Source organism: Cydia fagiglandana, chromosome 2 (assembly GCF_963556715.1).
Source record: "Cydia fagiglandana chromosome 2, ilCydFagi1.1, whole genome shotgun sequence".
Classification (NCBI taxonomy): domain Eukaryota; kingdom Metazoa; phylum Arthropoda; class Insecta; order Lepidoptera; family Tortricidae; genus Cydia; species Cydia fagiglandana.
In genome coordinates this window covers 4,637,678-4,659,508 of record NC_085933.1, presented here as the reverse complement: position 1 = coordinate 4,659,508, position 21,831 = coordinate 4,637,678, and the positions used below count along the sequence as shown (strand labels likewise).

At 36.5% G+C, this 21,831-nt stretch overlaps 1 protein-coding gene across 7 annotated transcripts in view; it reads left to right on the top strand.

Moving 5' to 3' along the window:
* The window catches only part of LOC134673718 (protein tramtrack, beta isoform), a 93,240-nt gene that overhangs the window by 52,236 nt on the left and 19,173 nt on the right, over window positions 1-21,831 (top strand). Inside the window, exons 5-6 of one of the 7 annotated variants that reach the window (XM_063531778.1) lie at window positions 8,132-8,288; window positions 9,570-9,750. The exons of 3 other annotated variants lie outside the window; for them this stretch is intronic. In XM_063531778.1, the coding sequence (XP_063387848.1) occupies window positions 8,132-8,288; window positions 9,570-9,735 (323 nt within the window). In that variant the 3' untranslated portion in view covers window positions 9,736-9,750. Of the gene's footprint in view, window positions 1-3,811; window positions 4,159-8,131; window positions 8,289-9,569; window positions 9,833-18,162; window positions 18,453-21,831 lie in introns of those variants that run through there. 3 more of the 7 variants (XM_063531845.1, XM_063531859.1, XM_063531762.1) reach the window with 3 other exon arrangements.

Here is a 21,831-nt window from a genome sequence, read left to right as displayed (position 1 = left end):
CTTTGAATTTGGTAGCAGGGCTTTAGGACTAGGGAGTAGGTGTAGGGTGCGTAGCGTACTGCGTAGAAGATGCGTAGGGCGTAGGGAGGAGGGTGTAGGTACTATATAAATTATGTAAGTCTATTTTACGTTAGGGCTATATTTAGCGCTACCTATATCAAACTGTGTTGCTACAAATTGAATATGATGACTAGGTACGTCTTATGTATATTGTTGTGGTCTTCTTATTTATTTGTCTTGTTTGGCATCATTTGCATACACGTGGTAGAGTTCCAGTTTTAATTTGCATTTTTAGCCTTCTATTTTTTGTGTAGGTTTTTAGGCACAGAACACGTTTTTGATTAGCTAACGGTTACTAGAAACGTGCTTAAAGAAAAAGCTCTCTATTAGGCACCTAGATTCAAGTGGTTTCGCTCTGGTGCAGAGCTCATAGAGTATATTAATGAATTGTAAAGATATAAAAGATAGAGCTATATTTAAACGTAGAATATTTTTAAACACGAAATACGTATTTAAGCCTATGTTTATGTGCAATACACGTAATGTAGGTATTGCATTTGCCAGTGAGTCAAAGTCCGCACAGTCGATGTCAAAGATATGTATACATTTTATCAACTTTGACATTATTGTTATATTTAATCCTGTTTAAAAAAAACAACGAGACTGAAAGACTATTTTCGTTCGACCACGAACGCCGACAATATTTGTACCTACTCGTATTATACTATGGGATAATCGGTTAAGTACATAATATAAAAAAAACTGGAAAGAACTTATTGCTGTATTGTTTCAGTTAATCCCCGTACTGTGACGCTAAAGAAAAACCATACGTTGGAAAAAAAAGGTGATAAGCGAAGGAAATGTGTAGGCTGCTACGTAAATCTGCGTATCACTCTGTGCAGTCGGGAAGCCAATACAAAAGTCAAAAAAATTAAATCTTACTGCCGTGATTGTAATAAGCCACTGTGTATTAAATGTTTCTATGACACTCATATGTAATTGAACGACATTGCCTTTTTATTAGGAACACTATCAATCAATGGCAGTGGCTACACAGGTGTAGGTACCTTGAAAGAAACCGGCCAAGTGCGAGTCGGTCTCGCGCTAGGGCTCCTAGTACAGTCATTATAGATTTTGACCCGTGAATAATTAGTTCTTGGATTTTTTTTTCGTAGGTCCCTCGGGGGGGTCACTGGGAGTGTAAATTCAAAAAGTAGGCTTAATCAGGCTCCTGCGTATATTCAAAAAATGGTTTTTTTTTCCAAAAAACGGTTTTTCTTCAATAACTCGGCCATTTTTGATTTTACAGTAAAACCGTAAGGACAAAAATTGTAGGAAATTTGATTCTCTACAAGTTAGTCCAGTCATTATATCCCAAAAACCGACCCTTCCCGGGAATAATCAGTTCTTGGATTTTTTTTCGTACTTCCCTCGGGGGAATCACTGGGAGTGTAAATTCAAAAAGTAGACTGTATCAGGGCCCTGTGTATATTCCAAAAACGGTTTTTCTTGAATAACTCGGTCATTTTTGATTTTACAGTAAAACCGTAAGTACAAAAATTTTAGAAAATTTGATTCTCTACAAGTTTGGTCCTCATAATTTTTCTTCTAGGATCGATAGTTTGGAAATAAAATTTGAAAAAAGCGACAAATTCAAAATATTTTCAACATATCGTTTATTTTCAACTTTACGACATAAATGAAGAGGACTAAACTTGTAGAGAATCAAATTCTGAACAATTTTGGTTCCCACCATCTTTCCCCCAAAATCGATATTTTAGAAATTAAACCTGAAAAACGCGACAAATTCAAAATATTATCATTATCTCCTATGTTCCACGCTTTACGGCATAAATGAAGGGAAACAAAGTTGTAGAGAATCAAATTCTGAACAATTTTTGTCCTCACGGTTTTACTGTAAAATCAAAAATGACCGAGTTATTCAAGAAAAACCGTTTTTCGAATATACACAGGACCCTGATTCAGTCTACTTTTTGAATTTACACTCCCAGTGATTCCCCCGAGGGACGTACGAAAAAAAATCCAAGAACTGATTATTCACGGGAAGGGTCGGTTTTTTTTGATATAATGACTGGACTAACTTGTAGAGAATCAAATTTCCTACAATTTTTGTCCTTACGGTTTTACTGTAAAATAAAAAATGGCCGAGTTATTGAAGAAAAACCGTTTTTTGGAAAAAAAAACCATTTTTTGAATATACGCAGGAGCCTGATTAAGCCTACTTTTTGAATTTACACTCCCAGTGACCCCCCCGAGGGACCTACGAAAAAAAAATCCAAGAACTAATTATTCACGGGTAGGGACGGTTTTTTGGATATAATGACTGTACTATCCGTACATAAGTCCGACTCACGCTTCTAATAGGTTTTCCTATCATCTACAGGTAAAAAACTCTTAAATAACTTCGAACCTATGTATTTTAAAATTATAAAAAAAAACATGTTCATCTTTGGGTCACTAATTTACATAGATGTACCAAATTTGAACTTAATTGGTCCAGTAGTTTCCGAGAAAATAGGCTGTGATAGACGGACAGACAGACAGACGCACGAGTGATCCTATAAGGGTTCCGTTTTTTCCTTTTGAGGTACGGAACCCTAAAAATACCAAAATGTGTTTATATAATGTATAAAAGTATGTCAGTTGTATCGGTCGGTCATAAATGTCTATCCATATTTGACAAACCGACACTCCGCTACAGCTGTGAACTCCATTCAAAATACGCGCTAGGATTCGAGAAAGATGCTGCATAAAAAGCTTCATGTAATTACAAGAGCCGCGAGCCTAAGGCTTAGGTTATGTCGACACTGTGGTGGTACCACCCTACGCGTGCGCGAGTGCCGCGAGTGGTGATGGGGCCCCAAATCGATAACGACCCAGAATCCCCAGCCCGTCTCCACGCGTCCCACGCGGGAGGGCCGTCTCGCGACTATAAAATATAACATCCCAATGCAATAATAAAGTCCTTTTTACGTTACTCTTGTCGTAATGTCTCCCCGCGAAAGTTTCTGAATGCGAAAATATGGCACTACATGTGTTCAGGAAGGAAGCGCTTGCTACCTAAGTCACGTAGACATGGTTTTATTTTGATGCGTTTTCCTGTTACAAATTTTATTTAAATGTAATAACATGTTTTGTAGCGGCGGCTTTATTTATGTTATGACTTGTTTCCATATTGTTATTTTTTGCTGATATTTGACTCCAATTAATGATGAAACTTACGATTTTTTTGTTATTTTTGTAAGGATTTGTTTTTGATATGCTTAAATAGGCTATGAGTGGAATTTATTGCTAAATTAATCGGATAACGAACCTAATACCTACTCAATACGGTATTGTATACTAATTATAATACACTCATACCAGTTTGAATGGATTGATTATTGACTGAACTTTCCCGCAATAGTTATCGGCTGAAGAGATCTTCTAATAAACTAACTTAACTCTTTAGCAAAGAGAATTTCAAATCCTCGCCTCTGAAAGCCATCGCTCGAAAATATGGCACCATAAACCTTTGGCTTATCCTCGAGTAGATGGCGATACTTTTTGACATTTAACAAATTTAACACAATATATCAGTGAAAAAAAAGGATCTAACTCAAATGGCGTTCTAAAATTACTTGATAATATTTGTTTTTGAGTTTACTTGATAATAAACATTTTATAATTGATTAAGGACTTGTTTTATTTTTATGCGTTTCTTATTAAGTTGTCTTGTAAGCCCATAATATCGTCTCGAGAATATTATAACAGTCATCAAATATTTTACTAAGAAGCGAACGTTTTGCAGCCAATACAAGCTCAGCCCCAACCCAAGAGGAACCCGTATCTGAGGGGATCGTGACTGTCATCCCAGACGACGTAGTGAACTGCCTTCTGACGGCGACGGACCAGAAACCACGCAAGATGACCCGCGCCGAGCAACAACGACGCTACATGCAGAAAATCAGGGAAGACCCCGCGAAAGAGGCCGAATTGAGACGTAAAAACAAAGAAAGATACCACAGGACCAAGAAACTCGTAAAGGACATGAGCCCCGTCGAACTCAGGCAGCAGAGAAACAGGTGGAAAGCTAAGGCGAAACGGGCATATGAGAGACTGCAAAAACGTCGGACCTTGTGACTGCGATTCCCAAACTTTGTCCCAGTTAGGTTAGACTCGGACTCTACTGACACTACTGACAGTCAGGGGTTAACCGTTGACCCAGACCTAGTAAATTCCATACTAAACACTAGTCACCAATCTGCGCCAGGTCGACTCGAAAATTGATTATCATCCAAGAATTACATTCATCCAACTCTAGGTTCAACTCAATAACCACTGATTGCGCAAAAGAAATTTAAGTTACACTTAATGTTGGTATGACTATGAGTACAATTAAATGTTCCTTTAGTATTTCATGGCCGTAGTAGAGGTACTATACTTTTTAAACTTAAATGTATTACTTATTTTACTAGGTAGGTACTATTACTATTATTAAAAATTGTTTTTAAGTAATGGGACAAAGTTATATGGGCATCGGATATGATTTTTGTTATTAGGCAATTAAATATATTTTTTTTATTTTTCCTGAATTAGCGAATCGCGCAGTGTCTAAATCGAACCGAGAAAATATCAACTTTGAAAACCGAGTCGTTATTCGTACGGAGTGGAAACCATTTTTAAACAGTTTTAAACTATTATTATTTGCGCGTTATCATGGAAACCCATGAGATTTGACAGTTCGTGAATAAATAACATTATTATTCTAAGAGAACGTTCGAGAAATGGACCCCTGGAACAGGTTTCCATCTCTAACTAAAATAACGTTTAGCATGGCATCATTTGTGTCACGCAACAAATGGCATTGTTATCGTTCGTGTCGGTCCCGCTGTGAAACAAGTGTTTTGGCCGGATATTCTAAGGCTGGGGTCGTTCTTATATTATACAGGATGTTAATTCAGTTACGGAAATCGGAAACCAAAAGAGACTAATCGGTTCTTAAGAAACATTTCGTAGGTTTTGGAGAAAAACTACATTTTGAGGATTTTCAAGAGCTTCACGCCCATCCGGAAATCAAACATACTTAGTAAATTCTGTAACGTAACTTCAAAATTCAAATATGCTTTATTTATGTAGGCCTATCAACCAGAACTTATGAATAACTATAAGATTAATGCATGTACAACTAATTGAAATTACCTACCTATGTCATTTTGTTTACCGAAACGCTGTTTTCTCGGACAATTTGTAGGTTTTGTTATCTCCAAAATCGACCTAGTGGCGTCTTAAAACAAATACATATAAGGATCTCTTTTTTTGTTCCTTCATTTGAATATTAAAAATTAAACACTGTATTTAATGCGATTGGTAACTGGATGTCAATTGTAATTTAATAATCTTCAAGGTCGTATCAAAATAATATCAAAACCGTACCAAGTTGTTATAATTGGATCGGACTCCGGGGCGACGGATGCGGCGGCAGAAGCGGTCAGCCGTACCGCACACCTGTCATTACATTTTATAGGCGGTTAAGCATAAATACATACATCTATGTAGACTAGACTTTATTTCGGTTTTTTTCTCTGTGATTTGGTTCGGACATTGTGCGTACAATCTTTCTAAAATTTAATAACTCCTTTACTGTTAGGCCTTATATTTTGAAGTTTACGATTTACATTTCGTGATTCGGTTACCTATATGATTATATGTTACGATTAATGAATAAGATATTTGTTTTGTGCTTTACTTCGTAACTTAGTACAGTCATTATATCCAAAAAATCGACCCTACCCGTGAATAATTAGTTCTTGGATTTTTTTTTCGTAGGTCCCTCGGGGGGGTCACTGGGAGTGTAAATTCAAAAAGTAGGCTGAATCAGGCTCCTGCGTATATTCGAAAAATGGTTTTTTTCCAAAAAAAACGGTTTTTCTTCAATAACTCGGCCATTTTTGATTTTACAGTAAAATCGTAAGGACAAAAACTGTAGGAAATTTGATTCTCTACAAGTTAGTCCAGTCATTATATCCAAAAAACCGACCCTTCCCGTGAATAATCAGTTCTTGGATTTTTTTTTCGTACGTCCCTCGGGGGAATCACTGGGAGTGTAAATTCAAAAAGTAGACTGAATCAGGGTCCTGTGTATATTCGAAAAACGGTTTTTCTTGACTAACTCGGTCATTTTTGATTTTACAGTAAAACCGTGAGGACAAAAATTTTAGAAAATTTAATTCTCTACAAGTTTGGTCCTCACAATTTTTCTTCTAGGATCGATAGTTTGGAAATAAAATTTGAAAAAAGCGACAAATTCAAAATATTTTCAACATCTCGTTTATTTTCAACTTTACGACATAAATGAAGAGGACTAAACTTGTAGAGAATCAAATTCTGAACAATTTTGGTTCCCACCTTTATTCCCCCAAAATCGATATTTTAGAAAATAAACCTGAAAAACGCGACAAATTCAAAATATTATCATTATCTCCTATGTTCCACGCTTTACGGCATAAATGAAGGGAAACAAACTTGTAGAGAAGCAAATTTTCTAAAATTTTTGTCCTCACGGTTTTACTGTAAAATCAAAAATGACCGAGTTATTCAAGAAAAACCGTTTTTCGAATATAGACAGGACCCTGATTCAGTCTACTTTTTGAATTTACACTCCCAGTGATTCCCCCGAGGGACGTACGAAAAAAATCCAAGAAATGATTATTCACGGGAAGGGTCGGTTTTTTGGATATAATGACTGGACTAACTTGTAGAGAATCAAATTTCCTACAGTTTTTGTCCTTACGGTTTTACTGTAAAATCAAAAATGGCCGAGTTATTGAAGAAAAACCGTTATTTTGGAAAAAAACCATTTTTCGAATATACGCAGGAGCCTGATTCAGCCTACTTTTTGAATTTACACTCCCAGTGACCCCCCCGAGGAACCTACGAAAAAATAATCCAAGAACTAATTATTCACGGGTCAAAATCTATAATGACTGTACTAACTACACATTTTTAAAAATCTAAATATAGATTTTAGAAGCGAAGCATCATTGACATCTGGTTAAATACAACTGCGAGATGAGAAGTTATAGGTATCTGTTGCGTTTAGCATTTATACATAATGACTACATAATTGAATAATTTATTTGATTATAGTCTACATTCTCTACAAGTAACCAATTTGAACCGAGTGCAAAGTTTACGTAAGATTTTTTTTCTCATTATATTGTTTATTAAATATTAATTTCAAAATCAATTATTAACCCTCAGAGAGCACATAAATAATTTCAAATTGGTTACGTGTATTTATTATATATTTTAATTTAAGGCAAGAATTAATCTTGAGGATAGCTGGGCCGAGGATCATATGCACCATTTATGATTCGATTTTTTATTCAGCTTTATTTAACGATATAGCAATGTTACTAGTTTAAGTTCCGTACATATTTCTTATGACAGCAAAAATGTAACTCATCGTCTGCACCTTCTATGCATTTTAGAATTTCTTGAATCCTGACCTAGCATAAGTAATACTTACAAAGTGACTTTTGCAAATTGTCTTTTTTTTTGCGTTATTTTAATAACGTTAGTTGAATGTTACACTTACTTGTGTTTAGTTTGAATTTAGTATTAATATGACATGTGACATGAAATAAACATTTTCATTCATGATATGAGAGTAGTTTTCGATCATTTATCCCATTTCATTGAAAATTCAAGTTTAAATAAATATTCGAATAAACAGGACAGGATTAGACAAACCATACCGTCTTTGTTGTCAAACTGAGAAACTTCTTATTTTAAAAACTCGTACTGCAACACGACGATAACTGTATAGATTTAAATCTTAGCTGGGTGTGGTTGGACACCGTAATGTCCTAATGTAGTGGTCGGTAAACTTTTGAAAAGAAGAGCCAACCGCAGTAGAAATGATCGATTTTAAGAAGCTCAAGGAACCGCAAATGTTGTTATCAGTGGTCTAGGAATGATTAAAGCCGCGGTTTGAGGATCCCTCTCTAAATCCAAATACCGTGACTGTGAGATGCTTAGGTTACATACTTATACATATTTACGACTAAGTCGAAGCTTGATGGAAGGTAATTTTGGCAGGGGTATAAATGCAGCTTGACTGTTGTAGAGGTGGTGTCATGGCGCGCTTGCTGGCTGGTCGCGCGCTGCCGCAGCACGGCGCTCAAGCACGCCCCGGCTTGCCGGCTCTCCGTGCGCTCCCGCCGCTGTGATTGCCAGCTCAGCAAACTTGCCAACGGTTTGGGCAAAGATTTGTTCGAGAACATGTAAGCCCTAAATGTGATTAAGGGTGACGGTGGGGTTTTGTAGCAAAGGTGAAGGTTGATTGCCATCGTCATTGCGATCATGGAGATAAGAGTGTTGTTATCCACATCGTTTACTGGAGACTTACTGGAGAAACCAGCAGGCGCAGCACGGTTCCATTTTTATCGACTATCACTATGCGCGTCCCTTTCGCACTTACATATTTGTTAGAACGTGACAGGCATGGTGACAAGCGATAAAAACGCGACCGTGCCACGCCACCAGGGCGCCTAGCCTAGATGACAATCATACTTCGAAAGAACAAAAGCATGGAAGTGATCAGGATCGGAATGACCGATGCTATTAAAATTCACCTGACTATTTCCATACATTAGTTAAGTTTCGGCTGGCGTTTTCTATCAACGATTGTTATCTTGGCTAGCCCCCAGTACCCATGCTCGGATGTTTACATCTACTACTATAGGTACCAGTACCGGCCAGGTATTGTTTTTTGTATTACATACCGAAATTGTACTACTTGTCCGAAAGTAAAGAGCTCAAGATGACAATAGCAACTAGCTGGGTCACTGCACTGATTGTTAGGCTTTAAAAAGTACAGTTGGGCTTCAGAAGCCAAATAGGTAGTGAGCATATTATGCAAGTTAAAAATACATTCCATGATAACTCAACCGTCCTATTCTATGTTTAGGTTGCGAGTGCTTAGCACTCGATAATATAGTAATTTTATGAACTGTTAGCATTGGTTTACTGAATTACTGCTATCCGATACATCACAATGTGATAAATAGGTATAAAATAAAGTAATTAATATCAAGTTTTCTGCTTATCTTCACGTACGAAAGTTAGGCTATTGGAATTTGGACGATAATTCCAACGGTTTGACCGGATCACTCGATGAAGTTTTGAATTACGTAACTCGTATCTGGTTTAAGGCCTGAACCCAATTCCACTGTTTATATCAAACGAGTACTTTCACGTTATTTCTGGTAGATATTTACATCACTTAGTTAAATTGAGATTGGATATTTGTTATAAACGATAAAGTTATAGACATCTTCACAGGCAGTCATTAGACATAATTGGCACAGCCACGTAAATGCACTTTCAATCGATAGCGAGCGTTCAAGTAAAATAGTGGAAACTTATCTGTATTTGCCTTTTATTTGTTCCTTAATCCGTGTTATTAAAATTAGTAGACGGTGAGTTTTTTTTGTTATTATTCGGAAGTTGAATGCCTACGTATGAGAACGATATTACAGTATTTGTGCATTGGTTGTGTGTAGGACGGGCCCGCTACCTGACGACGGCGCGCGGCGGGCGGCTGCTTTTCTACGAGGGCAACACCTACTTCATCAACTGCAGCCGCCGGCGCAGCAGCACGCGCCAGCTGTGGTACTGCTCCTCCCGCAAGTCCCGCAACTGCCCCGCCTCTGTGCTCATCATGAATAACACCGTGCTCGGCCAGGCGCCCATACACACACACCCGCCCAAAATATCCAGCACATACTTCGGCGCCAAAGAATACTGCTGAGCTGCCAATTTGTTCATTGCGCGTTAAACGCAAATTAAATTGAGCGGGGACCCCCAATGTGTTTATGTCTGACTGACTCTATGCGAGGAGTCTCTGGGGAATTACAATCCTTTATTTAAACACATTACGTATTTCCATGTTTCGGAGTTTATGTTGTTGAAGCTAAAGGTTTAAAACTAGTGCAACTTATGTGCCAAATTTAGTTGTGAATTTTAAACGCAATATAGTAGGAAATGTAGGTATTTAAAAATCTGCCAAACGCCTGAGTTAGTCTAGCTGTTTGTAAAAACTTTCATTATTACCGCCTCAAGCATGACATGTTTACGAGTATGCCATAAATTATTAAACAGCTAGACATTGAATATGTAAGATCAATAAAAACATTGTATTGAGATGCGCTGAAATAATGTTATCATTTCGCGAGGGGAGAGACCGGGGGCGTGGCCGCAATGTTCTAGTCTTAGTCGTAAAAATAGGAAAGTACAAAATTTATATTAGCCTATCTATCTCAATATCTTGATAAATATTTTATTGACAGAGCTTAGTAGAGAATTAGTTAATGTGTCGATGCTACAGTAAGTGCCAAACTGTTGCCAATATGTGTATTGTTGTTAGTGATCTTATTGTAAGATAGTATTAACATTAAAGTCCTTAAGGGTAAGGCAAAGCGCATGTTTTTATGTAAGGCAGATCCCTACCTGCGGGTTCTGGGAACTAACAAAAAAGAACGTCTAGACGTCCTGTCTTTGGGCGCTTTTTCTATTTAAAAGGTTTTTGTGAAAGACTTCGATCGCATACAATGATCTAGGCCCAGCCCAGGGCAGGTAGTCGAATCGTCATTGAGCATTAAATAGTACTTTATTCAGTAGATGTAAAGCTTTCTTTTCGTATAATGACGATCTCAGACGCTTAGCAGGCTGGAAGTAGTCACGTTTTTTGTTATCCCAGCCCTTATTATTGTTACCATTTCGTTAATGTAAAAAAATCGATACACCTGCCGTACTTCAAAAGTACTTATAGGTATCGTTAAGTAACTTTTAGGGCTTTGTTGTTTTTTTGTATACAATTTTAAATGATGTTTTTATATTGAGCATTCCGTTAGGGTTTTTACGTTCTTGTCATTATGAGAATGGAAGTCATTTAGGGCATTTAAATATTACATACTTATTTAAGACAAGCATGTTGTGTTACTTACAACATGAACATATATAAAAAAGATCTCTGTTAAGCTGTGAAAGTTGTGGTATAGCCAGTGTGTATACCCGTCCGCATTTGCCCACCAATTTTGTGTTAAAAATAAGTTAATTTGCCGCAGCGGACTTTAACCTAGGGCCGGCCCGGCCGTGACACAGCGCTCGCTGGGTTTCGTTGGGAACCGCAATTACTAGCAAGTACAAGATCTACTCGACGTACTCTACTGATATGTATACTCATGATAAATCTTACGCTTCGTTAACGCTCCCTTGTTCTGAATGGTTTGTGGCAATTCGGTATGGTGTGTTGTGGCTATGATTTTAATTTAGTAAACGAATTTATGTGATTCATGTGATGATTAAATGTCAGTATAAATTAGAGCTTAGACTTCTCTCTCTCTCTGATCTAAATGTATTTTATTAATATATACACAGGTTGGTCCATACACCTTGTTTAAGTTGTAAACGGAAAATTCCATATTAAACTTGAAATGTGACGTTCCATGGCAAAAGGTACCTTATGGCGACTGGCTTTTAAGTCGCTTAGCGCCGCGATAATATTGGAGAGGCGTTAATAATAGTGTAAGCGCCAACCGCCATAAGGTACCTTTACCCGTGGGATGTCACAAATATCGTTATCAAAATGGTATCTAAATAATGTCACAATGTACCTAAGTGTAAATTGGCCCTCGAAGTTGTGGCTAAATAGAATACAACAACATAGTATTTTAACGACCCCGACTAACTACATGTTTTGATCATATTTAAATTAGTAATTGAAAATCAGTGGATTAAGTAAACGTAACTAGGTACCTAGTTGAGTTTTAAATAACCTTTGCTAGTCACTTGACTGTTCACCTTGTGTTAGTTACTAATTACAATAGTTATTGTAGAACTTAAGTTTTTTTAGTAATAAGTAATAGCGGAGTTGTTAAATTTTAGTCCTTTTTAGATTTTTTTTTGAGATGAAAATAAAAATTTGAATATGACTGATAACATACCTACCCATTATTTACACAACACATTACATATCATTATTGATATTCTGCTGTTGTCATTTGAGGTGTACCTACAATAAAGAGTTGTTTTATTATATTCTACGTATCAGGTTATCTTATAGATTTTCCAAAAATCTCCGAGGTTCACGACACGATATAAAAAAAAGTTGTACGTTATCGGTACCTACATAATTTGGATAAGTTAAAAAAGAATTATAATTTCAATACGATCACTTGTTACGTTCCAAGTAGGTACATACTTTAAATAAAGCAGTCAACAGCTGTATCGGAAGCAAGGGCCGAGAACTGGTAAACATCTGGTAGATAGTACTCAGGCATTCTGTACCGTTACGGTGAATAAACTATAATTAGTGCGTGCCACCCGTCATATTTAAATGTTCGTAACGTTTTTTAAGTCAGAATATCTATATTATACCCGATTTAATATTGATGAATACGTTGTACGGAATTTAAGTACGGGTATGTTATTTATTTGTGACACATAAGCTATACAACTTAGCGTCGGTTAAAGTCGCAAACCTCATATCTCTGCCAAAGGATATATTAGATCTCTTATTAAGAGATTTGCAATTTTCGGTGTTGTTGGAGAGGAGTTGGACCAAGAACTCTACATGACATTTGTTATGACATAGTGTGGAAATGTCATAATTTATGTCAAATTTCTATGACAATATGATGTTGTAAAATGATACTCCCTCAATTTGTTCTAGTCAAATCCGTGCAAAGTTAGCTCAGTCCGGACTCTACGAGGTTTGCGACTTAAGCCGACGATAGAATTCTGATGTGTACGACACGCGACGAACGAATTGAACGTGAATCGGAACGTATTCTTGTACAGTCAGTTTGCAAAGTCGCTATGTGTGTTGAGTCCAAAATTATTTTTACACTATTTTATTGTTAAGCAACTTGTGTACCATGTACCTATTATTAACTATATTGAAACAATACGAACAGAAGAAAAAATACAAAGAATATGTTATCCCTTTGAGTCGAACTTTCCAATCTTGTCGTAATTAAAATATTAAGTGTACGCAGAAATATGTATAATTAATCTCAAACTTGTGTATAAAATCGTTATCGGATTATTATTAATTAGTCTAATGAAGCAACACTTTGATAACTAGTTATTATAAACTATGATGTTTATTTCCTGTTGCCTAAATGACTGATAAATGCTATTTGTTGTACAATACTTACTCTGCCTAAGGTTTTTTCTGTATTAGTAGCGTAATGATTTAAATATATGTATGTATATAATAGTTGTAGTTACCATGTCAATATTTTCGATTGAATTTTGATCTCATTATAGTGTTTTAATTTTCCGTTTTTAATGTCGTTTTATTTCACCCTGTCCCTTGTCTATGATGAGATAAAATATAAAATAGAATTAACCGAAATATCTATCAAATTGAAAGTTTCTCATTTATTAATAAAATTTATTAGTAAAATCTTAAGTAGTTAAATATTTCGTTTCTAAAGCATGTTTGATTGGAGTTAACATTTTTGTCTTATGTCAGTATTGATTAATTTTTTTTCTATCGAATTAATCACTTTCTATGTTTTCTATGTTTAGGTGTTATACATTATATATGTTATATAATGCGTATCTAATTATTAGCCTCTCTTATCCAGTATATGAGTCGATTGGCAAGACTCTCATGTATGCATAAAAGGGGCCCAATGTGTGTCCGTGTGTGTGTGTGTGTGTGTGTGTGTGTGTGTGTGTGTGTGTGGGGGGCCAAATGTGACTTCTGACATTATACATACATGGATGTAATTATCAGCTTTTTAACTTAGGGCTCCCCTAGCTACTCGTAGGTAATGTAGTGATGTAGTGTGCTAAATACCTTGTAATTTAGTACCGACCCTCTCAAAATCAATCAATCACCTGTACTGAGGAAACGGAAGCGTGTAAAGTGTTTGTGTAAAACTATATTTGAGAGCAACTGTCATGTTACGTGCTTACTTTGATCAAAAATCTTTGTCCAACATAGGTAGGTCGTTTCTTATCTTTTCAACGGGACACAAATGCACCGTATTTATGAAGTTATGAACAATAAATTCATAACATAGACCGCATAGTATTGTCAGCGTTGTATTCCGATCTAGCTATCACAGAGAAATCAATATAATCAGTTCAGATGAAAAGTAGAAAAAGTATGAGTAGGCATGTTAATTGGGAGCACATGCGTGAGAAAGCGGTATTATCAATATGTAGACTATTCTAGCTCACATGGCTTGCACAGTTACACAGCTGGGGCTGTGTTCTTATTACTCGCCGAGGCGATTACTGAAGGAAACCAATGTAACTGCTACTTTGAGATTCAATATTAACTGCCTCTCGCGTCGGATGATGGTCCCCATGACAGTTCATTTTATATGGAATAACTGTCACTTCTTCTTCATCATCATCATCATCATCATGAGAGCAAAGGTCTCTTTTCGTGTACGCCACTTTATCATAACAATGTTTGTAACATTGTATGATGTATATTAAACTGTTACGAATTTTGCGTTATGTAATGTAAAGTGATGTTAACAGAAATAAAAAGTTATCAGGATCATCATTGGACGCGCAAGGTATGCGGTTGGCGTCTTTGGAGCTTAAACACGAGCTGTGCCACTCGCTAGGTAAGTTATTAGCTCATACTTAAATTATTTTTATAAGTAAGTATTTTGGCATCATACCAAAGCTTAGTAATACATTTATCTACACACATATCATAAACTGTCTATGATGCCTTCAAAATTCGTAAATAATGGCCCACATTACGATAAACTGTTTTGTTACAGCAAATTTCTTATCTGTGAAAATGTGGTAATAGCTCATTACTATATCAAAATCGATTTGGTAATGCATTTCAAATTTCGAACATCTCTGAAAAAAAAAGCAATTTGATTTGACCCCTATTCTAATATCCGTTGAGATGACGTTTTATTCGAAATCAAATGACAATTGCATACAATATTGACAAATCTCGCACGTAAGTTGGTATCGGACGATATGGTAATCGACCCCGACTCTAGTTTGTCTCTGAATTAAAAAAAAAACTACGGATGCGTGACGTGCGTGAAAAAAGTTTTCATTTGCCGCCATTTAACGTACAGTTTATCTTTTAATTAGTTTATAAGTAAAAAATAATTTGTTTTGTTGTTTTTAAAGGAACTATAACAAAAGTTTCGTGTAAAATGTGCGATAAAGATATTTCGGAGACGCCATCATGTCATATCCGCGAGTTCCGCCAGAGAGCAAAATCGGCTGTAATATCAAGTTAGTGAATATATCATAGAAAGTTTATAATATGTGTGTAGATAAAGCAGTGTATGTAACTGTACATAATTAGGCATTAAAACACTCGTGTGATACTATTATGAAACTCATTTCATTCGTTTCATAAACCCACACTCGTATTTTAATGCCTTTCATTATGTAGCAGTCACATAAACTACTATTATAGGCTTAAAGTTACATTTATAAAGTCTCGATTATGAATGGACCATGCTTAAGAATTATTTCTGGAAAGAAACTACGAATATTTCCGCATCTATTTAAAAAAATCGTATATATGAAATTGGAGTACCTATCAATAATTTTGAGGTTGCCCAAACATGGTTCTAATCATCATTGGTTTGTTTTTAAAATTGCAGGCAGGAATGAAAAGATTTTTTATATAGCTGGAACTCCTATAGCTGGAGATGGCTTAGTCCCGCTGAAGCTCAAAATAATCGACGAAATTTTAGAAGTGTCAGCAGTATACCTACAATAAACTCCTTGCTATGGTGCCGAAAGCTTTACAAAATTCTGAGGCTTTTAGGCAAGAACATTTATTCACAAAATGATATGAATTTTAGTATCGATTTATCGCATTGGCTGTGGCTGTGGACCACACACAAACTTTGTTTTTAAATATTGGCTTAATTCGATGGCAAATAAACTAATAGGCATTAGACAAGGGCACCGAGGTGCTGCCTTATCACCCCTAGGAACATATATTATCATTCGTTAATTTTTGAAATTGCAGGCATGCTGGAGCAAATAACATTACAAGCAGTAGGAGCATCGACTTATAGTTTAGCCGGGCACACGCCCCAAAGGATCGACAAGTATCAAAGATGCAAGCATTGCGCGATTAACAGAGAGCGCAAGATGACGAGATTTGCGTGCCAACATTGTGAGGTCTATCTGTGCCTTGGGTGCTTTGAGGAATTCCATAGTGGATTTTCCAGTGCTTATTATAATCCATAATACGATCAAATAATAAATTATTACAAACACAAATCTAATTAAATTAAATTTGCATAAAATAATTAAATTAGACACAATACTTGTGTTCTGAGTTGTGAGATCCATAATGAAGAAAATACGCTTCTGGTGGTAGAAAAGTGAACTCAGAAAGATCCTGGGTTCTGTGAGAAGAACACTTTCAGAGACCGCCAAAACGCCGAAATTGAGGATCTTGTGGCTGCGCCCAATATTACCTACCGCCGAGTCAAAAGCCTACCACAGCCTCTGCTATCTCGGCGACGTTGTGGAATGAATTTGGTTCGCGGAGCTAGAACTAAGTATAACTTTAATATGCCTGGAAATAGAATCTTGAAAATTTACTGTCGATATTCTCGTAGATGGATCGACTGTATTTCTAATTGAGATACCAGCCGGCCTAGCCAAGGTTACAATCGCTATCGCTTCGACAACGAAAAGCATTATGTCTCTCTATCACTCTTCCTTATTAGTGTGACAGTGACAGTTGCGTTTCGATCGCTACAGAGCGTAAGCGATTGACATCTTGGCTACGCGGCCTGTTCCTAAATAATAATAAAATAAAGGGACACTTTCCCGCCCTCACCCTCGTGCGTAGCGATGGCAACTAGTCTATCATGGTGGGCTTGATACCAACCAGCGGCAAAAGCTAATTAGAGCAATCTGACTCACGAAGAAGGAAGGTAATGTTTTCAGTGTATGTTGCAATTTCTTTGGTATAGCCATACTCAAATGTGCTGTAGCTCAAAATAATTTTAGTACGTGATGTGTCGTTTATATGCATTAGACCAACTTGCACCATCCCACTAACCCGGGGTTAAGCGGTTAAACCGTCAACTCAGTCTCAAATTGTACTAGTAACCATGGTGACTCCAAGTTTAACCGGTTAACTCCGGGTTAGTGGAATGGTGCAAGTGGCCCTTATGTTTCTAATCAGTTGGATATGATGTAGTTGTAAGTACGTCATTTTCAGACAAGTGGAGCAATAAGCTTCCTAAGAAATTTACTGTAGGTACATATACAATTCAGTAAAACTTTTACAAACACAGTAATACATACAGTCAGACCTGGAAAAGTCTGCAGCGATTTTGATAGCCCACGCAGTGCAAGTGTTATTTTTACGTCAAAATTTCATAGATGTTTGACGTTTGAAATAACACTTGCACTGCGTGGGCTATCAAAATCGCTGCAGAATTTTCTTGGTCTAACACTATAGTCCTTAAGTTGACTAAGGAGTTATATTTCAGAACAAATGAAAATAAAAACGCCCTTTTATATAAGGGCGTTTTAAGGCATATGCCTTATTTAATTATTTTCGTTAGAGGTTTAGGTTAGGCTTTATCTTAACAGTCATATCGGAAAGTTTTACATCATACGAATGATATTATAAGTAGGCATTTAATTTTATTGCTAAAATATAGATAGTAAAGTAAAAACGTGGTTTTAAACATGCTCTACATACCAGCTGGCAAACTGTATTGCGCTTAAGGCTTCATCCTAAGCATTGATCTCTTTCTAAAATCATGCCACTAAAAGACAGGCCACTGACTGGTACATTGGCATTCCAAAATCTTGGAACAGGTGCTATTTCTACATATGTTTTATTTTTAAGTTTTATTCTATTACATTATGTGAGCCTTTACTATTAGGTAAAATTCGGTTACAAATATATAGTTACAAGACTAATAGCTTATGCTCGTATAAATAGGTACCAAAGAATCTGAGTTGCACCCTATACTCGTATGCACTGATTCAATAGACCACATACTTTTTAGGGTTCCTTACCTCAAAAGGAAAAAAGGAAACCCTTATAGGATCACTCGTGCGTCTGTCTGTCTGTCAGTCTGTCACAGCCCATTTTTTTATTTGCAGGCGACACAGAAACCTTTGATTCATGTACAAGTAAATCAGTAAATGAACGTGTTAGCACAAATGAGGAAACGAAGATAAAGGCAGGAAGGGAAGTAGGAATGACTATGCTTGGGCGGGAATTGGCAAAGCACATGCCAGTACTACAAACCAAGTTCCAAAGGTGCCGACTCTGTTCGAGCCAAAAGAAACGCAAACAGACCCGATTTACGTGTGTCACCTGTAGAATTCACTTATGTGCTGAATGCTTCAGGCCGTACCATGAAACGATGTCATGATTGCTACACACTGCCGAGTCGAGAAAAAAGGGAGGCCTCAGCCCAGGCAGTAGTGGAATAGGTACTAACTACATCAAATAACTCACATTTATAGACGGATTTCTCGCGAATTTATCTTGGTCAAGCAGATCTTGTCAGTAGAAAAAGGCGGCTGATGTGAAAAATGTAGGCGCGAAGGCATATCATCATATCATCTCATAGAAAATTTAAATTTCGCGCCTTTTTCTACTTGCAAGATTTGCTTGACCATCTATATTTTATTACGTTTAGAGTCGCACCAAGAAAAGTCTGTAGCGGTTTTGATAGCCCACGCAATGTAAGTGTTATTTATACGTCATAATTTCATAGATGTTTGACTTTTAAAATGACTCTTGCACTGCGTGGGCTATCGAAATCGCTGCAGACTTTTCACGGTGTGACTCTATTTACCGACGTTTCGACACAGGTGTCACTGGTCGTGGTCGCGTCCACGCCGCCGGTAAATAAACTTAATAAAATTAATTCCCGATAGAACCTTCTGTAAATGTTTCATACATCAAATAAACTTATAATGAAATATAAACAATTCATGGAGCATACTGAAAAGTTATGCGTAGGTACCTGAGCACTACAGAATTTATCAAACGGGCAGGGCGGTATAAAACGTGAGGTATGCACAATTATTAAAATACCTTTTCTCCAATATGCTCGGAAATGTTCACCTTACTGTAGCAAAAATACTACGGGAAGTTCTTCGTTAATGTCAAACTCTAATTAAAAAACATCAAACTATCGCTGTCCTGTTCTAGCGGACGGGAAGTAAAAAAACACTACAGTAATAACTTATTACTGTAGTGTTTTTTACTTTTTAATAATAAAAAACGCAAACGGCCAATTATTATTGCCGTGAGCCGCTTCTACACGACCCGATCAGCTATGATTTCACGTGTATGATCGTGCGAATACTGCTTAATAAAATCAAAGATTATTTTTATATTTTTTTTTAATCTCATCCGTGTTCATAAATCTTCAAAGCAGGGAGAAAATCATATAAGACAGTGCCTCCAGTGACGTTGGGTGGTGTACAACTCAACGTCACTAAAACTTTCAAGTACCTTGGCCATTGGGTCACCGAGGACCTAAAGGATGACCTCGATATAGAGAGGGAGCGCAGAGCGTTAGCAGTGAGGGGGAACATGCTGGCTCGCAGGTTTGCTAGGTGTAACAAAGATGTTAAGAAGACATTATTCAAAGCGTTCTGTCAATCGTTCTACACCTGCAGCCTGTGGGCCAGTTACACCCACAGGTCATATAACGCTCTGCGAATACAATACAATAATGTTTTTAGGATACTATTGGGCTACCCACGGTTCTGTAGCGCGTCTGGAATGTTTGCGGGGGAACGTACAGATGATTTTTACGCTATCATACGCAACAGGACAGCGTCGATCATGCGAAGGATAAGTAGCAGTGACAATGGTATCCTAAAGATATTTGCTGTAAAGTTGGATACTCCGTTAGCGAGACATTGGAACAGTCTACATTGTACTGGATCCTTTGACGACTGACGGGGTATCCAACTTTATATATAATTATAATAACTCATTTTGTATTTTATTTTTAAAATTACTATGTTACTAACCATAGTTTTGATAAGTCTTAATAGATAAGTGTAAATATGTAATCACTAACAATTTTATGGATATGTATGTCTGAAGTAAATAAATAAATAAAAAAATAAAATAAAGCTTATATAGTTTGTCAAAGGACTTTCTCATTTCAAACATAGACAAAGAGAATCATACTATCTTTGTCTTACCCTAGTACTAGCACCCAAAAGAAAAGGATGGGTATAGTTTTCCTGGTTCTTACTGACTGAAAAGTTGGTTTGACCAACTATATTGCACAATTATATTGAATGAACGAATACTGAATGGCAGAATAAGTTTGTAACTTAAACTTTTAAAAATTAATTAAAGAGGGAAATTGTTTTTGACATTTTGGATGTGAAGGTTTGATTTGAGTGATGCTTGATGGTTAAATAATAATTATTTTAGCTTATTTCCTCGCATGTTTGGAGAAAAGCACTATATATGCCTCGGCAGGAATAGCAATTCGTGGATTCGTCTTCTTTGTCGGACTCCGCTTCGCGTCGTCCGACAAAATCGAAACTCATCCACGAATTGCCCTTTCCCGGCCTCTGCAATAATGTACTAATTCTGTCGCCTTATTAATGTATCCTCGTCATCATTAAATTTAACACTACAGTTTCTACTGTTTAAGAAAGCTTATCTACTTCCAGAAATGTTGATATTACTTATATGATTAAATAAATGTAGGTATATAAAACTAGTAATTATTCAGATTATTGATTACATTCGGTAGCCAAAGATCTGTGTTTAAAGAAACGTTTAGATCTCACGATCACTGAAATTCAGAGAAAACCTTCAAGAGGTAGACATGAGTAAAGTAGGCTTTGAAATTTTTATAAGTAGGTGGTAACACATTTCAAGAAAGTTACAATTTACTTACTATTTATATTTTTATGTTACATTTAGACATGTGCTAAGCTACGAAAGCTATTGAATGTACTTATAGGTAGGTATAGTTAATATACCTAGTAGACCGTTTTATAGTTCGTTTTTTTTAGCATTAGAAAGAACTTCGCAGAAGTAAGCTTGCGGTTCCAAATCCGGCACTTTTAGCGGTAATAATTTGAAGTAAATTATATGTATTGACCGTGCTACATTAGATAATTCAATAATTATTAACAATTAAAGAGCCTGATAAAAACTGTACGCTTGCTTCTGTGGAGTTCTTTCTAATGCTAAAAAAAACGAACTATAGTAAGACTTAATGTTTTATATATAATTTATGTTTGCATCATTTATTCCTCATTTTTTATGTACACTAGTTTTTTTTTAAAGTGTGTTGTACTTTTTAGACTGTTTGTTTTTTTTATGTTACTCCATTTATTTGTTCAAAATATACACAGCAGTCGGTTTTTATTTCCTCAACTTTTTATCCTTTATTATGCCTCTCAGAAAACTAATCATGGTACCTAATTAGTGTAATTTAATTACTCGTATCTATCACATTTCAAAGATACAGATTAAGTGTTGTGTTCCTGCTGCCGGTGAGGGTGCGGAGTGTCAGGGTCGACAACGCGCATAGTAACACCTCTGGAGTTGCTGGCGTCCATAGGCTACGCAGACTGCTTACCGTCAGGTGGGCCGTAAGCTTGTTTGCCACTGACGTAGTATACAAAATATCGTATAAAATTACAATATATCCTCCATTCCTTCCTGTCCACTATGAGTCCCAGGTTCGGGAGACTAATGCCTCATTGTTAGTGTGCTGATAATGTAATAATTCAGGTATTTAAATCTTACATTATATTACAGATGTTTCAGTG